Below are 19,970 nucleotides of genomic sequence, written 5' to 3'. Positions count from 1 at the left end.
TTGGTTTCTTGGTGGGCTTTCCTGATTGGCCCGCTTTTCCAATGGATCCGACCCGAAAACAGCCTCTCAAGTTTCTGGCCCATCTAATTTCCGCGCCGTTTCTTTTTCACTTTTTCCCGCGGCGGGGCTGAGTCAAATATCATAAATCTCCCTTCTCATTTGCCTGTTCATACGAACCTTTCTAGGTTAAAAAGGTAACTGCAGCATATGACCCACCATTTTCTTCCACATTTTCGTTAAAATCCTCCTCTTCCTCTTACTTTGCGACAATGTCTTTGTGATTTTGGGTTTCTCTAATTGTTAAGTTTTGGCTGGTGGGTTTGGAATGGCGAATGGTGGAGTAGGAATTGGATCAAGATGTTTTGGTGGAAGAGCTGGTAATTGCATTTTACATCTTTTTCCTATTTTCTATTTTATCTATTACATTTGCTCTTTTTTTTTTTTTTTTCTTTTTATGTTTTAATTTAAAAAGTGAAATCTTTCAAGCGATATGTTACATCTTTGTCAACTGGGAAATACTTAAATCTTATAATTTCTGATTGTTTTGCATGAAAATTAAATAAAATGTTTAAATGATTTCAAGGGAAGAGAGTGGTAAAAATTTTGAAAATAATTGTATACATGATGAGATTGAAGTAGAGCTTAAACAAGAAATATGCTTTGTTTGCATTTATAAGTTTCATCTGCTGATGTATTCTAATGGATATGTATTAAAGCAAAAATGTATTGTGTTTATGAAATTATGAAAACTAGAGAGATTAACCTGTATTATGACTCTAGTTAACTTAAGGGGTGTTTTATATTTTTATTATATTTTAATATTATTTGTCTGTTACTATATATATATATATATATATATGCAGTAATGTCCCCAGTATCAATATATCTTGCCTACAAAGGAACAAGGGTTAAGGAGGATGGCTGGAGGCACAAACAACGCAAATTGAAAACAATACATACTGATAGAATGCTTACATTAGCAGAACTTGAAGATGCAGTTTACATGGCTCTTAATTTGGATAGAGAGGTATACCAATTGAGGTTGAGTTTTTTGTTCCATGTATGCTTGCCATATAAGCCATGTGAATGTACTACTGATACAGATGTTGAGATCTTTATCGAGGAGAGGGTATTGAATCCTGGCTATAGTTCTCCATTGTTTGTTGATGTAGCACCTAGGGTGAAACCATTACATGGCTCGATACCAGAAAACAGAATGCAGGAAACCAAATTAGATGGTTTAATACGAGAGAGAAGTATGGATGGAACTCGATATGCGTCAGATGGCGAGAGTGACCGGTTGTCATGCTCAACTCCTAGAAATCAAGTTGTAGATAAACCGGTGGTGGATGTTTCTAAACAACATGTACATCCCAATGATGCACATGTCAAATTAAGGACCCAAATAGCAATTGGACTTTCCTACAAAGGAATATGGGGTAAGAATGCTGACGGTTTATATGTGCACGAAAATGCAAAACTGAAACCGATACATATTGATACCAACTCTACATTAAAAGATCTTAAGGATGCAGTATACTTGGCTCTTAATATGAGCAGGTATACTTATCAAATTACCTTGAGGTTTTTTGCCCGTATTTGGTCTCAGTACGAATCATGTGATTGTGTTACTGATCAACATGTCAAGCTCTTTATCTCCGAGCAGAACTTGAAATCTATTAAGCATAGGTCGCCCTTGTTTGTTGATGCAGCACCTAGCGTGTCAGTGTTATATGATGAGATAAAAGATTCCAATTGGCAACTACAAGGCATGCTTTGTGGGATCTCATTGAGTAGATTGGCTAGCACTGACAGTAGCCGCCTTGAGAGTAGAAGTGAGAGCAATACAGATGAGGATGATGCTTCTGTTCCATGTAATGAGCATTCAAAGACTCTTGATAGACCTAGAAAGAAGCAGAATCTATCCAATGGGAAGGTTCGTAGCATCTACAGATGTAGAATATGTGAAGGCGATGGACATAACAAGAGAACGTGCCCATATGCTTAGCTCACCCTTGTGGTAAGCAATAGAGTAGCAGCTAGATAGTTAAGCAGAGCATCAGCAACAGTTTCAATATGGAGGATAAGGAGATTGTATTATACTTTGTTTCATTTTGAATCTAAATCATGAATTTTAAATCTTTAGACCTATTTATTGTTTTTGTCTTTGTCCTGTAGACCTACTTATTGTTAATATTATGCTTTTTATACACAATTTGGAAGCATATCTAGTTGAAAGACAGTCCAAAAATTCTAAGGAACCTGTCTAGACACTTACTCGTAAGACATCTCAACCCAGTACGCTAACAATCACGGCAACTTAATAATTGAACATGCATTCTTACATTTATTTATTTTTTACTAAATAAAAATTTTAAATATAATTTAATAAAAAAAAAGCGTTTAGAATTTTTTTGGTAATCAACATTTACAGTGATGTATGTGTATACAATATGCTAATAACATGTAAATGGATAAGGCCCTAGGAATCATTTCAACCGCATGTTTCATTCTATCGAAGTATATCATGTGCTTATATTTAAAAATCATGGGATTGTAAAACTAGAATTCCAAAAGTAGAAGAACCGTATGCTGGAGGGAGGAACCTAAACTGCTTGTTCAATAAACTTCAAAAAGCAGCCCAATCATGCACGGATAGGCCGTCCGGCCCAGCCATGCACCTGCGAGGCCCAACCTCTGAAGAACCAATCAGTAGCGTCGTTTTCAAGGCCCAAGATGAACACCAATCACATTAGCCTTGCGTAGTACCATTATACTTTGCTTGTTTTATCAAATAAACCTTCACATAAATTCCCCAAAAAAAAATAAAAAGCATGCTTGAGTATAGTTGCAAAATTGTCTTTGTAAGTCCATAAACACTTTTATAGAGGTCTCGAATTAATACCCAAAAACCAGCCTCACCCCGTCCCTTGCTACTTCTAATTCTAATAAACAAACCAACTCTACTTCAAAAATATAATAAAACTTGCTTCTTCCCTACAACACTAACCAAAAAAATAAAATAAAAAAATAATCTTCACGAGAGCAAAATCACAACTCAACACCCAAACTCTGCTTCAAAAACTCACAATCCTAAGATCTTCGTTCAGAAATATCCCCAAAAAAAAACAAAGAAGAAACCAAATTTACTCCATAGATCAAAGGCCCCTAATAGCTTTTCCTCTTTGAGCATTTTAATTACTTAAAAAAAATGCCTTAAACAAGTATTAAATAACTAAAACTTGGATATACAGAAACCAATTTTGTGGAATTTTAAATAATTTATTGAAATTACCAAAAAGCTCAATCATTTTGTTTTTATTTTTTTTTTTTCTCAAAGGCCAAAAGCTCAATCGCTTGATTAAATGTTTTCAGGTTTCCCGTATTTTTATTATGGTCCACTTTTGTCCAATTTATTGGATTCTTTTCATCTTCTGCGGGAATGGTACGTAATACATATGATTCGTTTCTTCTCTAATGTCTATCGATTTCGTTTACTTGAAATTGGATCCTTCTCTTCATTTTTGGCTGATCAAAGATTGTTGAGGGTGTTAGAATATTAGATTCCATAAGAAAGTGAAGGAATAATTAACCCAAAATAGTGCTCAACATGGCATTATTCAATCTTTTTGAAAACGAGGGTAAAATTCTATGTTAATTTGATTGAAACAAAAAAAAAAAAAAAAAAAAAAAAAAACTTTGGGTTCATTTACATTTCATATTTTATTATATTATTTAAAATTCAATTCATTTTATTGTAAATTTTAATAATTTTTCGTCTCTTTATTCCATATTGCTGGTATGTTGCCAAGAAATTCTCTGCCATCCATACACATCAACCAAAAACCAACATCCTAAACTCCAAACCACGCATGAAGGGCGTGTCCTTTTACTGTCTGGATTATTATTTTTCCATTTCCCAATATTTATTTTTTTAATATTATTTTTATTTTCGTATATTAAAAAATTAAAAAAAGTCAGAAGCCACCAATTGACCCATCTACTTTAGTTTCTCTCCTTTTGAAATTCCCAACGGTTCCCTCTTATTGCCCTAACGGCACTTGGACACCACCCCTTTGCTGTCCACCCTCGGTCACCAAAAATTATCTCCCTAGTTTAAAGGGAAAAATGGAAATCTAAATCTAACTCTTTTTTTTTTTTTTTTTTTTGTTGAATAAAAAATATATATAACTTAAATATTGAAAATCAGTCAAAAAGAGATAATAATATTAAATGGGTTTCACATTTATTGTTGGTAAATTTATTAATGCGTTTCACATTATATGTTTATAAATTATAGCCGCAATATATGGTGCACACCAATTCTATGATCGACTTCGATGCTTATAAAAATTTCTTATAGTAATGTTACCAAATTATTAATGAAAATTCATTTTTTTGTCAAAAAAAAAAAAAACTTAGGAGGACCCTGTTTTATGCTTGGATGCTATTTTTTTATTTTATTTATTTATTTGTTTGTTTTTTGTTAGTTGAAGAAATTAGGGGTTTATTATCTATTTATGAGAGGTGTAATTGTACTTTTGTAGGTAGGGAAGCCAATCATGCAGCACATACACTAGCTCAATATGCTGTATATTTAGCTTCATATGAATTTTGGTTTGAGTGCGGCCTGAATGGATTCATTCACTCCGTCAAGCTGATGTTTGTAATATTGTTTTGTAGTAATGAAAGTAGTTTTCTTTGTCCCAAAAAAAAAAAAAAAAAAAAAAAACTAAGGAGGGTTAAATCCCTTTGAGCCTTTGAGAACACCCAAACAATCATTCTAAGCTACAATTTCTCCATTCAGATTTTATTTAAAAAAAAAAAAAGAATAGCATGTGGAAAAGTAAAAAGTGTAAAAAAAAAGGAGTTGGATGTCTGTAAAAGCAGGAGATCCACAAGAAACTTTAGAGTAAAAAAAATCTCAGTGGATTATTCTGTTGGTAGTACAGTAAGTTCCAAAGTATATAATATAAGGTTATCCATATACTTCCATCCCTAAAGACAAATAAGAATTTGCTGCTTTGAATTTTCACCCTGCTCAGCCGCTCAAAATGCTTGCCTACAGATAAGGCTCTCTCTCCATTTCCTAACCTCATCTGCCTCCCAAATCCCACCATCAATAACATTTACAATTTTTAGTTTAAATCCCAAATCTATTAATATATAGTCATATATATTTAATGATCATTGATAATACTTTATTGTAATTCTTAACATTAAAGTCATTTGATTTGCAAATATCTATTTTCTCATTATTGCTTTTTGTTTGGTGGATATCTTTCTAGTACTAATTAATAAGTGCACGACTAAACTGTTGCTAATTTGATTCAAACATAATGATTTTTACCTTAAGTTTTGAAAACCCAAAAAATAAAAATAAAAAATTGTAGTAAATGGGAAGTTTCCAAATCCAAAGCCTTTTATAGGAGGAAACTATGCCTTTTTCTAGGGTTAAAACTGTAGAGGTGCATTAAATTAAAAAGTGACACAAAATAAATAGGACATTAAAAAAAAAAAAGTAATAAGGCATTTTTTTTTTTGGGGGTGTTACAAGGGAAAGGATTGGATTTAAGAAAAAGGGTTGGAAAGGCAAAGTGAAGTCCCTCTCACTACTCCTGCACTCTGCACCAAAACACCACCCCCACCAAAAGCCCACACCACCACCTCCTACCTTTTCTTTATTACACTACCCACCTTCACCACCTACTCATTTTTGCCTTTATTGCTTTTTCTAATGTAGCTCTGTTTATCCAGTTTCCACCCAACTTCACTCTCCCACTTTGCCCTTTTCTATTTCTTCAATTTACACCTCTTGCCATTCTCCTTTTTCTATGCTCATCTTCCAAACATTTACCTCCTAACTAAGTTTAGCTTCAAAGTTTCAACTATCACTCACTTTGCCTTGATGATGTGTTTGACCATCGGGATAGTAAGGATAAAGCACTACAATGCTGCATTAGTCATTAATTAGGTAAGGATGAGAGTAAATGCCAAGCAAAACGATTATGCTATACCTTCTGTTGTGATCATATTTGAAAAAAGAAAAAAAATATTTATTATTATAGACAATTATTTTCAATATAATCTACAAATCTATGTGAAAATTTAACTTATTTTTTTATGCATTCATTTTTTTCTTTGTAAACTTTTAAATTTAAAATATTGAAAAAAATGCAGCTAATTAATAATTATCACATTAATAATTATGAATTTCGTAAATTTCATAAAAATTTGTGTAATCTATGTTATAATAGAAAATTATATCTATATATATTTAAATTGGAAAAAAAAATTCCAAGAGAGGCTTTCAACATGGAGTATTGGAAGATTTTTGGCATCATTGTCAATCACTTGCTGTGTTTACTTGAATGATGGGTCAAAATTCTTTTGAGATGGTTTCTTAAGCTTCAATCCAAAAAAACCAAAATATAAAATTTTGCATAAATAAGGATTATTTTCAATAACAAGAACAACATAATAAAAAACTAACAAAATGAGAAGGTTTTCGCTCCATTTCTCAAATTAGTAGGTGGCTTGGTCCAAAGAAAACGCTGCCTGTGTTTGGTGGTATTGGGAGACCTTGACTTGGTTCATTTTTGTCAACGACATGAGCATTTATGAACGTTAAATTAAGGGGGCAGATGTCAGAACAGTAATTTCATGAACAGTCGAGGGCAGATTGTAAGTTGGCTCCCCAGTCATATTCATATTCCTAGACTCGAGGTGGCTAAAAAGACTGCCACTTGTGCCATCCACGTCAAAAGTATAACTGACATAGACTACGTGTACACCACGTAGGATTCTCATAACCGCAGGGATTTAGCCACGTGTACAGTCTCTAATAAATGTACCCCACCCCCCACAGCTACCAAACCCTGGTCCCTCTTTTGCCGTTAATAAGAAGCGCTTTAAATTAAATTAATTTCTCTCATTTCAGGTCTCGGACCAAACACAGTCTCTGAGACTCACAGAGTTTGTTTGAGAGAGAAACAAGAGAGAGAAAGAGAAAGAGAAAGAAAGAGAGACATTCTTTTATAGTCCGGCGGTTTCTGCGTTTTCCGGCGTGCTTCTCGGTGAGCATTCCGATGCCCTAACTCTCTTTTTCCGGCGTCGGAGCTTCGTTACTCTGCAAAGTCCGGTAGATTTTCCGTGAAACTGTGGGAATCTTTCCGGCGATACCTCGAAATGCTACTACTCGCATTTCGTGTTTCTTAGATCGAAACTGCTCTGAGTGTCTTCTATCTCTTGCTTTTGATCGTTGGAGCTCTTAAGCTAAAGATTTTTAGCTTCGGAAGAGATTTCTAGGGTTTTGTAAACCTTTACCTTCTTAAAAGGAGCTTTTCACTTCGTGCATTTTGGTTCCTCGGGGATCCTACTCTTGCTCGTTTGTTTGTCCGCAGCTTCAAATCTAGCCGTTAGAGAAAGTTGGCCGTTTCTGGAGCTTTTGTTTTGTTTTTCCGTTTTGGAAATTTCCGGGAGTGTGTGCACTGAGGTTAGCTTTCATTTCTTTGTTCAAACTTTGAGCTCTGGTAGCTCATTATCCGAGATTTTAGTCTCTTTGCACTTCCGGGTTGGCTGCAAATTTTCTGGTTCCTTTTTTTTTTTTTTTTCGGGGTATATGGCTTTTCGGTGTTTTTGAGGGTCCCGAATGCGAGCGTATTTGAACATGAAAAAGTTGCTTGGTTTAGTCGTTCTCATTGTTTTAGCTCCAGTTTGGGTAAGATCTCTGAACCCGTCTCTGAACGACGAAGTGTTGGGGCTGATTGTGTTCAAGGCTGACGTTCAAGATCCAAAGGGAAAGCTTTCATCATGGAACGAAGACGAAGATAGTCCCTGTGGCTGGGCGGGCTTGACATGCAACCCCAGATCGGGCAAGGTCACTGAGCTCAACCTTGAGGGGTTCTCTCTTTCGGGTCGCATAGGAAAAGGCCTCCTCCAGTTGCAGTCTCTCCGGAAGCTATCCCTTGCCAAGAACAATCTCACTGGAAGAATAAGCCCCAGTATAGCCCGGGTCGACAGCCTTCGAGTTATTGATTTGAGTGAGAACAATCTCTCCGGTTCAATACCCGAAGATTTCTTCCGACAATGTGGGTCTCTGAGAGTTATTTCTTTGGCCAAGAACAAGTTCTCAGGGAAAATCCCGGATAGTTTGAGTTCATGTTCAAGTCTTGCAGCGATTAACTTCTCATCTAACCAGTTCTCGGGTTCGTTTCCTGCTGGGATTTCGTCTTTGAATGGGCTTAGATCGCTGGATTTGTCTGATAATTTGTTTGAAGGTGTAATTCCTAAGGGGATTGAAGGATTAAATAATCTCCGAGGAATTAACCTTCAGAAGAATCGGTTTTCTGGGCAGGTTCCGGATGGAATTGGAAGTTGTTTGCTTTTGAGGACGATTGATCTTAGCGAGAATTCCTTCTCCGGTAGCCTTCCGGAGGCAATGCAGAAACTTACCCTGTGTACTTTTCTAAATCTGCACAGGAACTCGTTTTCTGGTGAAGTTCCGGAATGGATTGGAGAGATGAAAAGCCTTGAGACTTTGGACCTTTCGGCCAATAACTTCTCTGGTCAAGTACCAAGGTCCTTAGGCAATCTTCAGTCTCTCAAGACCTTGAATTTTTCTGCCAATGGTTTCTCTGGGAGCTTGCCCGATTCTATGGTTCAGTGCACAAACCTTGTGGCTTTAGATTTTAGTCACAATTTGATGACAGGTGGTCTTCCTACATGGATTTTCAAGTCCGGTACGAAGGAAGTTTCCCTTTCAGAGAGAAAACTCGGTGGAGCTTCTGCTCCGACTAATGCAGTTCAAAATCTACAAGCCCTGGATTTGTCGCACAATTCATTTTCCGGTGAAATTGGATATGCTCTTGGGGTCTTAAGCAGCTTGAGAGCCGTGAACCTGTCTAGGAACTCTCTTGTTGGTCCTATTCCGATGACTATTGGAGAGTTGAAGTTCTTGGACAATCTTGATTTGAGCCAGAACCAGTTGAATGGAAGCATCCCTTTGGACATTGGTGGTGCAATTTCTTTGGGGGAACTGAGATTAGAGAAGAACAATCTTGATGGAAATATTCCAGCTTCAATTGAGAACTGTACATCGCTAACAACATTGTAAGTCCTCTTTGTTTCTTCTAATGTTTCATGTTTAATTTCTTTCCTGTCTTATTTAAACAGCTCGGATTCCTCGTAAGTCTGGTTGCATTGTGAAAATTTTCGACTCTTGTTTGTGTGAAAGCCATTGCACTTACGTTCTTCTTCCCCCCCCGTCGATATTCAAAAATCAACTTATACTGAAAACTGATGTCTTTGCTTTTTGCGGAACGGGTTTCAACAATAATTCCTTTTCCTAATTTATGCCCTGTCAGATTCCTTTGATATTGTAAACACTGTTTTTGGGTATAATGAGAATTTCATTGATTGCAACTATGACAGACTGTTGTTTCCTTTCCAGAAGCATGAAACAGGGCCGTCAATTTTTCCTGTTTTTATTAGATCTCATCATATTGTAAACTGCTTTCTGGAAAATAATGAAGTTATTAAGTCCCAATGGCTTTTTTTTTTTTTTTTTCTTTTCTTTATTTGAAACACTAGCCAGTATCCTATGGCCTCTTTTCACTGATTTTATTTCTTGGGAAAACAATACTATTTCTTGGGAAAACAATATTATTAAGTTTTATTATCTCAGCATGTTTTTGTTGTTAACATTTTAGTTTCTGGTTGAACTATGCAGAATCCTTTCTCAGAACAGACTGACTGGCCAGATACCTACAGAAATAGCCAAGCTTAGCAACCTACAAAATGTGGACTTATCTTTTAACAACCTCACTGGAGGCTTACCCAAGCAGTTGGTCAATATTCCTAATCTCCTTTCCTTCAATATTTCTCACAACAACCTCCAAGGTGAGCTACCTGCAGGTGGCTTTTTCAACACTATCTCCCCTTCCTCTGTCTCCGGGAATCCATCTCTTTGTGGCTCTGCAGTCAATAAGTCTTGCCCTGCAGTCCTCCCCAAACCCATTGTCCTCAATCCCAACTCCTCTTCTGACACTACTCCAGGTTCATTACCGTCAAATCTCAGTCACAAAAGAATCATCCTTAGCATTTCAGCACTTATTGCCATTGGTGCAGCTGCTGTCATTGTTGTTGGTGTAATTGCTATCACTGTGCTTAATCTTCGTGTCCGGTCTGCTACATCCCGATCTGCAGCAGCACTCACATTATCTGCAGGGGAGGACTTCAGTCGTTCTCCCACTACAGACAATAACTCAGGCAAGCTTGTCATGTTTTCGGGTGACCCTGACTTCAGCACTGGTGCACATGCTTTACTTAACAAGGATTGTGAGCTTGGGCGTGGTGGGTTTGGAGCAGTGTATCGAACAGTTCTTCGAGATGGACACCCTGTTGCAATCAAAAAGCTGACTGTCTCAAGTCTTGTCAAGTCTCAAGAAGAATTTGAAAGGGAAGTAAAGAAATTGGGAAAAGTGAGGCATCATAATCTTGTAGCACTTGAGGGTTACTACTGGACTCCATCATTACAGCTCCTCATATATGAATTTGTCTCGGGTGGCAGTTTGTATAAGCAGCTCCATGAAGGATCAGGTGGAAACTTCTTATCATGGAATGAGAGGTTCAATATAATTCTTGGGACTGCAAAAAGCTTGGCTTACTTGCACCAACATAACATAACCCATTACAATATTAAATCGAGCAATGTCCTTATTGATAGTTCAGGTGAACCCAAAGTGGCAGACTTTGGCCTAGCAAGATTGTTGCCAATGCTTGACCGATATGTTTTGAGCAGCAAGATTCAAAGTGCTCTTGGCTACATGGCGCCAGAGTTCGCATGCAAAACAGTAAAGATAACTGAGAAGTGTGATGTGTATGGATTTGGGGTTTTGGTTTTGGAGGTGGTCACAGGGAAACGGCCTGTTGAATACATGGAAGATGATGTTGTGGTGCTTTGTGACATGGTTAGAGGAGCATTGGAAGAAGGGAGAGTGGAAGAATGTGCTGATGGGAGACTCCAGGGGAAATTCCCAGCTGAAGAGGCAATCCCTGTCATGAAACTAGGCTTGATTTGCACATCACAAGTACCATCAAATCGACCAGACATGGGGGAGGTAGTTAACATTTTGGAACTGATCAGATGCCCTTCAGAAGACCAAGAGGAGTTGGGATGAATTTAATTAATCTTATAAGAGATTTAGGGAAGGGATTTGTGATAAGGTTATCCGGCGAAGAAGAATCCGGTTTTGTTCATTAGATCAGAGAGAAGAAATTTTTTTCTTTTTTAAGATTTTTCATTTTCCTATTGTTGTAATCTTTTGTTTATTTTCCTGTTTTATGTTTGTATGTTCTTCTCTATTTTATAGTTAGGTCACCGGATTCCCCTTCACCAGATTCCACTCTGGGTCCCTGTTGGATCATTAGTTCATTACTACTAATCTTTTGTACTCTTCCAATTCCTGTCATTGGTTATTTTCCTTTTTACAAGCCGATTCCACTGTTAATTCCGCATAGCCTCAAAACCAAAAAAAAGGATTTGGTTATTTTATTGTCTCACATGTGCTTCCTTTGCATTGATTGATATCTTAGTAATAGCTCCAAATGGTATAGACAATGATTTTTGTGATAATTCTCACAAGGAAGATTAGGTTTACTGTTAAAATATTATCAACTCCTGTCAATGCTTGTCATACGGGTAGGGCTATTTTTGGCCAGTCCTTGTATCTCAAAGATCTGCCAAAGATTGCAGGCCCTAGATGCTTCACTTGTACTTTCCACTTTCATTTGTTAAATAAAGGGCAAAAATGACTTTTCGACTCCTAGTTAGGGAAATTGTCCATATGCCTAGGTCATGTGTTTCTAATCATAGAGATGGCGAAGGGCAATAAAATAGGCATTTTCGCAAGTCAAAAGTTACTTGAGAGACTGGGGAGAATGAGAATCTTACACCTACTTTAAAGCAAAAATAATCTTAAAGATTTCAAGTAAAATAATAAAAAAGAAAGAATACCCACACTGAGAAGAGGCAAAGCAGGGTAATGAAATATTCATTGAGCTAATGCCTTGAAAGATAATGATAGAATTGGAAGGCATGGAAATAGAATATTACAACACTATGATGCTGTCGGAATAGAAGCCCTCTTTTTTCTTTTTTTTTATTCTTATTTTAACTTTTCCACTCCATGTCTTTAGGTTCCAAATTTTCAACCCCTCCTTAAAATACCATTCTTTTTCTCTTTTTCTCTTTTTCTTTGTTTTAAAAAAACTATCCCACATTGTGTTCCTTTTTCCAATGAAATGCAGAGAGAGACCTATCAACGTTTTGACACCCTTGCACTCACATGGACTGCACTTCTTTTCCTCCAGCTCCTTGATGTTTGATTGCTGTAACTCCTATCAAATTCCTAGGTTTTAGTAGATATGGTGAAACTAAATATTCACTTGCATTGGAAGCCAAAAAAACAAAAAAACAAAAAAACAAAAAAAAAAGAAAAGAAAACCCACTTTGGCAGGAGGAAGTCAAAAGGAATTTGATTTTTATAAGCATGTGCATGGATTACGAGCTAGGACTTGTCCCTACTCTGCAGTGAGAGCAATAGGTTTTAAATATTTTTGTGTTGGGCCCAAGAGAACCTTATACTGATAGGTTGGCAATTTTCATCATCAACCAGCACATGGATTCTTCACAAAACTATAATTTTTCGTTTGTGTCATAGAATATCTGAGTTCCCTTGATCATTGGGGTTTGACAGAGAGAAATACCTACTTTTTATTGTAATGTTTGCAAGTGCTTCATCATTAACTATATGATAATATTATACTCCATGTCATCCCCATTAGCTTTGTCTCTTATCTTTGTTAAGAAAAAAATAATAATATACCATTTTGGTCACTTTAGCTAATCGAAACATTTAAAAAAACCCATTTGACAGATCAACATTGAGCCCAAAATTGATCCATATTTTAGATAATTACACCAATATGGTCATAAACTGTTCTTCAAGGCTAAAGGTCTAGCTTATTTTCATTGAGGACTGAGTCAATAAAGCTGTTGGAAACCCATTATCTGGAGAAATAAAAGCAAGCAAAAGAGAATAGAAAGAATTATTGAGAAAGAAATATTTGATTAAAAGAATTCTGACTTCGTACCCTTTTTCTTTCGGTATTTGGATTTGCTTTTGTGGAGGGACAAAATGATGCCCTCTCAACTTTTGTTACCCAAAAATAGTAGTTGAAACTCCGGGTAGTAGCAGTCTATGGTGTTGGTGGATGAAGGAATCGTTCAGCCTTCCAATAATACCCACTAAATTTAGCAATGATTCTGTCATGTAATTATAGATGGCAATTTGAGCCTTTTTTATCAGCTAAATTCCAAGAAAGGTTTAAAAAGATTTAAATTGTGGATTGAAAAACATTTTGTGTCATAGTGGAACCTGCAATTGAACTTCAAAAGATATCTAATGGATAACTGATTCCTTGATTTATGCTCTCCATGTAATCTCAATCGGTTAAAAACTGACTGTTTGTAAATCTGGATTTGAATTCATGTATTTTGGTCAATCAAAAGGGAACAACGATAACAGCCTCAGGAGAATTATGAACACTTGGCTTTGCACCAGAAAACTGATTCAGATTATCCAATGTTAGAAAGTAAATACACGTTACTAAGCTACACATTCATACCAGGTAACATAATCCCCTCCTAACCCCCCAATTTAGCCATCTTTATCCCTTAAATAAAGAAATTCTGGACTAGCAAAAAATTGATGCCAATCAAAGCCACTATATCCCCTCCCAACCCCCCAATTTAGCCATCTTTATCATTTAAATAAAGAAATTCTGGAAAGGCAAAAAATTGATGCCAATCAAAGCCACTATTATCTATCTAGGACAAGCCTAGAGAATTCTTGCTCCCTTGGTACCGTTTTATCTTCTAGTTTGGAGTTGTTTTCATTTCCATCATCGACTACAATGAATCTATGATTACAGAAATGTAATTTCTTTGACTTCAAATGCTTGTGAAAAAAGATAATGCAATGCAATAACCATGTAAATTTTGAAGTAAAAAAGACAAAAAAAAATGATAAACTTGTTTTGCAGACCAAAATTGTTATCAAACCCTCTCTGGGTTTTACATGAGCACAGGTATGAGTAATGGACGTTCAAAAAAATTAACCCTCCTGAAGATTACTCTACTTTCTACATGTAAATTCTTACTTTGATTCTGTTGTTATTAGCTTTATCACGCCCTCACCTTTCATTTGAGTGGTAGTGGAAGAGTTTACGTGCAATTCTTTGCCCTGCTCCTCCTGTTCAATTCACCATCCATCTTTATCAGAAGATCTGGAAGTACGTCCATTCAATGAGGCATTTCCGTTTTGGCGTGCACTTGGTGACTTCACTGTCTCGACGTCATCCCAATCATCATCCCAACCTTGATCCCAACCATCAGTTGTTTCTGCATGGTTAGCTGTAGGAGAGTCTGGCTGCGCCATTTCAAGCTCCTGATATGCGATTCCATCAACCTGAGGTCCCTTTTTTCTCAACTTACAGCAGGCCCATGTTCCTCCAATAACTAGAGCTGCCAAAAACAACACGTAGGCTCCATGGGTAGGACTTACATGTGAGGCATAGGGAGGAAGGTTCATAAACATGTTCTTTGGTTTACTTGATCCCAAGTGAATTATACACTTTCCATTTCCAGCATTTAGCACTATTGACGGACTTCCTCCATCCGAGACATGGACCTGCAACAAGCACAACAAGATGATGATCAGACCTCAGAACAAACTCTTTAGAAGTGATGGGCTATAGATTAAACTTAATTTCTCCCTATCCATCAACCCTCTAGAACTTCTTTTGTTTTCCCCGTGATTGCCACTCATCACCCCTCCCCAAAAAGAGGAGGGAAAAAAAAAAAAAAAAAGAAATTGAAAAAAAGGAGGACCATAGTCCGTGTAACACCACCTTTTTGACATGATGGTTCGTTACGTTTATCTCCTGGGAAGTATTTTCGACATTTAATATTGTAACATCCACTTCCAGAAAACTCTCTCCATCGTTTTGTATAAGAAGAAACAGCTCCTTGTTGGCTGAGAAGGAAAAATGGCTTAGCGTGTCTGGTGAATTATTGAAGAATAGAAGGAAATAAAAACACATGGTATGATTGGCTGCAAAGCCTGAATAATCACTGTAGTTACCTTATTGGAATTACAAGTTGCAGAAAAAGACATGAGATAATCAAAAACTCATGCCAAAACATAGCTATTAAAATGATAGTTCAAAAGGTTTAAAGAATAATATATTTATCCGCCAATTTGCAAGGAGTTATCACAGAATCTATTCAGCACTATGCATAGGATATCAGCAGTCAATTCAACAAATGAAATCTATATCTAACTTCACCTTATTTGCTACATATTCTAATGCTCTATCAAAAGGACAAACTTCTACATCCCTATTCTGCTTTCCATACATGCATTATTATACAAGACTTTGGTAACAAGCCAAGCAAATTTAAATCCATCACCAAGTTCTTTTCCAGACATTAGATGGGCCATAAATTGAAATATGACTCACATAGAATGTGCACAGCACAGCACTTGGTATTCACCATGATTATCAGTAACAATGCGTACACTTCTATTGTTTTGAGAAGAATATGTGAAATTGTGGTTCACACTAGCGATTCTATATGTATTCTTAAGCCTCCAAGCAATGTATGATTACACCTGCATACTTACTGAAAACCCCCAAACAAAGGCAAATATTCTTGGCATAGTAGCCTAAAATTATTGCCACTTTTGCAAGAAGTTTACACCACAAAGAAACAGTACTGTAAAAATAACTTTACCACCCAAAGTTAATCATAAATTCTGTGAGGCATAACTTATGCAATTAGACATAATAAGCAATAGAAATTTAATAATAATACCCATAGGAACAGTGAGGAGTTTGAAGCTGGATACAGATTCCATTTAGTCTTGCAGGTTTCTTAAAAACACGATCGATTATGCATGAATCCATGAAATCCTGGATACTAAACAACCATATTTCTTTTAAGCCACACAGCACCAAAAGTCATCATGAAGGACCTAAAGAACTATCTTTACACAATTATCTCATAATTTTTCCATATTTTGCTCAAACTCGAAGGCATACAAGAAATACCAAACTTATTTCAGGAATACAACTGAGGATTGCAAGGAAGTCTTTAAATAATCTAGTTATTGCTATTGCAAAGAACATCATTCTGCTTTGCTTACCACTCAATGATCTAGCACTATAAAACCTATATTGAATGTACATTTTGCATTTCCTGAATCAGAATCGTTTAGAATATGTTATTTTTTAAAGCAACAACTTCTTATAATTCGTCCAAAATAAAACAACTTCTTATAAAGTCCAACAGCTAAAGTCTTAGCAAGACTCAAGTCCATTTGACCTTCAGGCCATGTTTAATAATTAGTGTATGAGGTTGGTCCCCTCTTTTGCAGGCTTATATTCTTTTTTTTTTTTTTTTTTTTTTTTTCTTTTTTTTAAAAATCCAGAATTAATCAGATAGAACTTCCACTAGTCGCCTAAAAGTAATCAGATAGAACTGTAGCTAATTAACTAGAACTTGTGAAAATATAATCAGCTAAAAGAGCTAGCTAATTATAGCAGAAATGCGAAACTAGAACTTGTGGCTAGTGAGTGAAGCATGAGATCAAAACTGACGACCTTGCTTTATAATAGTATAGGTTTATGCATTTCCATAGGTGACAACAAGTTTTCTTTAGGGGTGTAGACATGTTATTGCACGATACTTCTGTTGTCTTCAATTGTCACTAATTAAATTGGATCACTAAAATAGCTTTACATTGAGGGACAGGGGTTTGATAATGTTCTTAATTTAGGAGGCCACAAAATTGTATTTAGACAGCATATTTGTATGAATATGAGGGTAGGAAGCTAAAAAGAGGGCCCATCCTGACATTGATGGTACCATTATGCTTGTCTGCATGTCAGTAAAACAGTAAGCACTTTTTTAAGTACCCAACTACAAAAACTTAAACAAGAATTTCCTTTAGATTATCTAAATCAAATCTCTAAAGAAAACTCATGTCCCAAAAAAAAAAAAAAAAAAAAAAAACTCTAAAGAAAACTTGAGCAAATTTTAGGAGGTCTGAGTAAGTGAAAAAATTCGGTTTAAAAATCCCACGTTTCCCAACAACTGCAACATTGTTGTTAGATTTTGATCTACTAACCCTAGCTCTAGAAACTGTTCATTACTGTTCTAGAATTCATACCAAAGTATGTAGGTTTAGATAATAAACCAGTAAGTATGATCACCAAAATATACATTAGAAACTATATATTTAAAAACCATGGATCAATGTATTAGAAAATGCAAAGCAATAAGGTAATGATCAAGGCAAGCTTCTTACATGGAGTAGAAGCAGAATCTTAAAATAACAGTGATATTCAGCTACTGTCTATTTAATTGTTGTGCCATCCTTTCATCACAACTTTAGAGCTATTTAATCTCTCATGAAGAAAGAACAAAGGGGAACACAGGGAGTCATAGAAAACGACATGCTGTATGTCTGTATCATTAAATGCAAGGAGTGCATGAGTAATGATATCTCCATCAAAAAGAAGTTGTATTGATATATAATTGCTTAAAGAGGTGTTTTGAAGATCCAAAAACAGTATTAAAGCAGCATAAAGAGTTTTAAGTCAATATTTATAATAGAAAAAGGTAATGTTACATTCTCTCTCTCTCCATGTCTATCTCTCTTTTGGTGAATCATGCTCCTTTTTTTATGTTTTAACCATAAAGTGAAACATTAAAATAGTCAACTTTCCATTCCCTCCTTTAACTTCCTTCATTGCGGTTTTCATTAATCATTAAAGCTTTGTTGAAATTCACCCTTGAATGGAAAAAATGATGAAGGAGAGGAACATCCTTGCATTTCAATGAGTTTCTTCCTGGCCATGTTAGAAAGCTTGTGTGAAGACAAGATAAGAAACAAAAAGTTCATGAACAGGGTGGAATAGAATGGAATTATACATTATCCAACCACACAACAAACGTAAGTCAATTTTCTTGTTCAACAACAAACTTGAGAATCATTGTCCTTCTCGTATCCAAAGAAATGATGACTAATGGTAAGTCATATAATATCATATTCATTTATAGACATCATAGGGGACAACAACATAACCATCCACAATTTCAACTCTAAAACACAATGCAGCATGACCTCTAGAACCAGAAACAGACAAAAAACCACAAAAGTAGAGTAAATCCCAACACTTATCTGAAATTGGGAAAAGAAAATAGAAGCTCACGAATAAGGAAGCGAATTATGCACAGAAGGAAACATGTAAACTAATAAAACCGCAAACCCAAATATAAGTACCAAAATGGAAAGTAGAATTAATACCATTAGAAGGGGAATACAAGCAGGCAGTCATATTAATGTCCTTCTGATAATGGCAACTCTCGGATGAGCCCATACATCTCTCAGTGATTTGGCTCTCAGCACCAGCTGGGCTAGGTGCTGGAGAAGTGTAAGGTGTCTGCACATTCTTCTTGTGGTTCTCAGAGTTAGACACAATGCCTCCATTTGTAAGCAAATCTACTCCTGGAACCGGACTGGGACTAACCGATGGAGAAATCTTTAAAAAAAAAATAAAAAAAAATAAAAATTAAAAAAAAAAAATACACCCAAAGAAGAAAATACTAATCCATAACCATAAAACATCCAAATCCAAAGAAAAACCAAAACCCAGAAAGAAAACGAGCAAGTGAGATTTACCTCTTGAGGAACATTGTTGTTCTTTGGGTCAATACCTGCGGCTAGTTTCCGAATCTTGGAAAGCAAAGATGCATCACAACCATGGAAAACAATCAGAAACACCAAAACCAACACCAACCCAGTTGGGTTTCGATTCATCCTCCTTGTTTGGTATTACTATATTGGCGAAATTACCACCTTAAGTTTGGGATCATATTGAAGTTTTATTGAAAGAGAAAAGGCAATAGAATGGAATTGAAGATCTTGTTTGTTTTTTCGTTGGATACAATGAATATATACGAAATAATGTTAACGTTAATGTCAATGTGGTTAATGTGGGTTTTCTGTGTCTTTGTCTGTGTGTCTGTCTGAATCTTTGTCTCGTTTGCTATTTCTACTTTCTGCTTCTTCTTCTCCTCCTTCGTAACATCCGCAGAGTTCCTCAAAGTTCTCGTTTTTATCCCAACTGTTCATCCTACTCCAACTTCCTCACGCTGACAAAAATTTCTTCTCATTTTTCTAGTAGACGACGGCGTTTTCTAATTTATTATTATTATTATTTTTATATAAATAACGGATTTCTTTCATTTCTGCTTACGTTGCATTGTACGTAGATGGGGAAAAAAATATAAAAGTTGTATTACAATTTTTCATCAGAAAAACAGTATTGTATAACCTCGTCATTTCTAAAAACATAAAATTTTGATTTTGAATGCTTTAATTAATTAAATAAAAAAATATTTAATATTTTTTTATTTCAGTGCAATTTATAAACTTTTTTTTTTATTCTTGCAATTTATAAACTCTGGTTACTTTATATATATATATATATATATATAAAATAAATTCACGTTATTTTTCACTTACAAAATTTATTTTTTAAAACATAGGATACATTTTCTTCTTCTTTTTATCGAAATATATGTTTAAAAAAAAATCCTTTATTTTTTACATATTCTGTTTCTAAGATACGTTTTTCATATTCTATAATATTTTTGATAGGCAGGTTCAATAATAATCTTATCAAATCTTATTGGTTAGTTAGTATAAACTTTAAGATCAAAACAGAAAATTAGAACAAACTTATTTTTTAAAAAAAAAAAAAAATAGTACAAACTTATAATTTTCTTTTGGGAAATTTCTTTTTGGAATGAAATAATAGAACTATTCATTCATTAA

The 19,970-nt window shown here is 35.4% G+C and overlaps 3 protein-coding genes across 4 annotated transcripts; 2 read left to right on the top strand and 1 right to left on the bottom strand.

Moving 5' to 3' along the window:
• Positions 1-109: 109 nt before the first annotated feature.
• LOC112491061 (uncharacterized) lies at positions 110-2,203 on the top strand. The gene is made up of 2 exons (XM_025072085.3): positions 110-377; positions 864-2,203. Exons 1-2 carry the CDS (start codon positions 326-328, stop codon positions 2,006-2,008), a joined length of 1,197 nt encoding a protein of 398 aa, XP_024927853.2. The 5' UTR covers positions 110-325; the 3' UTR covers positions 2,009-2,203.
• Positions 2,204-6,927: 4,724 nt separating this feature from the next.
• On the top strand, positions 6,928-11,469 carry LOC107414009 (probable LRR receptor-like serine/threonine-protein kinase IRK). Its single transcript, XM_016022090.4, has 2 exons — positions 6,928-9,111; positions 9,731-11,469. Exons 1-2 carry the CDS (start codon positions 7,652-7,654, stop codon positions 11,178-11,180), a joined length of 2,910 nt encoding a protein of 969 aa, XP_015877576.3. The 5' UTR covers positions 6,928-7,651; the 3' UTR covers positions 11,181-11,469.
• A 2,553-nt stretch (positions 11,470-14,022) lies between these two features.
• On the bottom strand, positions 14,023-19,306 carry LOC107414000 (uncharacterized). Of its 2 annotated transcripts, XM_048469562.2 has the most exons (5): positions 18,813-19,306; positions 18,438-18,672; positions 14,974-15,098; positions 14,675-14,753; positions 14,023-14,587 (listed from the first exon to the last, which is right to left on the bottom strand). In XM_048469562.2, the coding sequence occupies exons 1-5, from the start codon at positions 18,948-18,950 to the stop codon at positions 14,325-14,327; spliced, it is 840 nt and encodes a 279-aa protein (XP_048325519.2). In that variant the 5' UTR covers positions 18,951-19,306; the 3' UTR covers positions 14,023-14,324. The 2 variants fall into 2 exon arrangements, with proteins under 2 accessions (XP_048325519.2, XP_015877565.3); XM_016022079.4 differs by having other exon boundaries at positions 14,023-14,753.
• Between the last annotated feature and the right edge of the window lie 664 nt (positions 19,307-19,970).

The sequence above is a fragment of the Ziziphus jujuba genome, chromosome 8 (assembly GCF_031755915.1).
Source record: "Ziziphus jujuba cultivar Dongzao chromosome 8, ASM3175591v1".
Lineage (NCBI taxonomy): Eukaryota > Viridiplantae > Streptophyta > Magnoliopsida > Rosales > Rhamnaceae > Ziziphus > Ziziphus jujuba.
Note: the sequence above shows the minus strand (reverse complement) of the source record. Positions and strands in the feature narration are given on the sequence as shown.

Bases quoted from the DNA above. Each gene is read 5' to 3' on its own strand.
- LOC112491061 (XM_025072085.3), top strand. From the start codon at position 326: ATGGCGAATGGTGGAGTAGGAATTGGATCAAGATGTTTTGGTGGAAGA. The intron at 378-863 runs GTAATTGCATTT...ATATATATGCAG, and splicing joins ATGTTTTGGTGGAAGAGCTG to TAATGTCCCCAGTATCAATA.
- LOC107414009 (XM_016022090.4), top strand. From the start codon at position 7,652: ATGCGAGCGTATTTGAACATGAAAAAGTTGCTTGGTTTAGTCGTTCTC. The intron at 9,112-9,730 runs GTAAGTCCTCTT...TGAACTATGCAG, and splicing joins TGTACATCGCTAACAACATT to AATCCTTTCTCAGAACAGAC.
- LOC107414000 (XM_016022079.4), bottom strand. From the start codon at position 18,950: ATGAATCGAAACCCAACTGGGTTGGTGTTGGTTTTGGTGTTTCTGATT. The intron at 18,673-18,812 runs GTAAATCTCACT...TTTTTTTTAAAG, and splicing joins ACAACAATGTTCCTCAAGAG to ATTTCTCCATCGGTTAGTCC. The intron at 15,099-18,437 runs GTATTAATTCTA...TTTCCTTCTCAG, and splicing joins CTTGTATTCCCCTTCTAATG to CCAACAAGGAGCTGTTTCTT.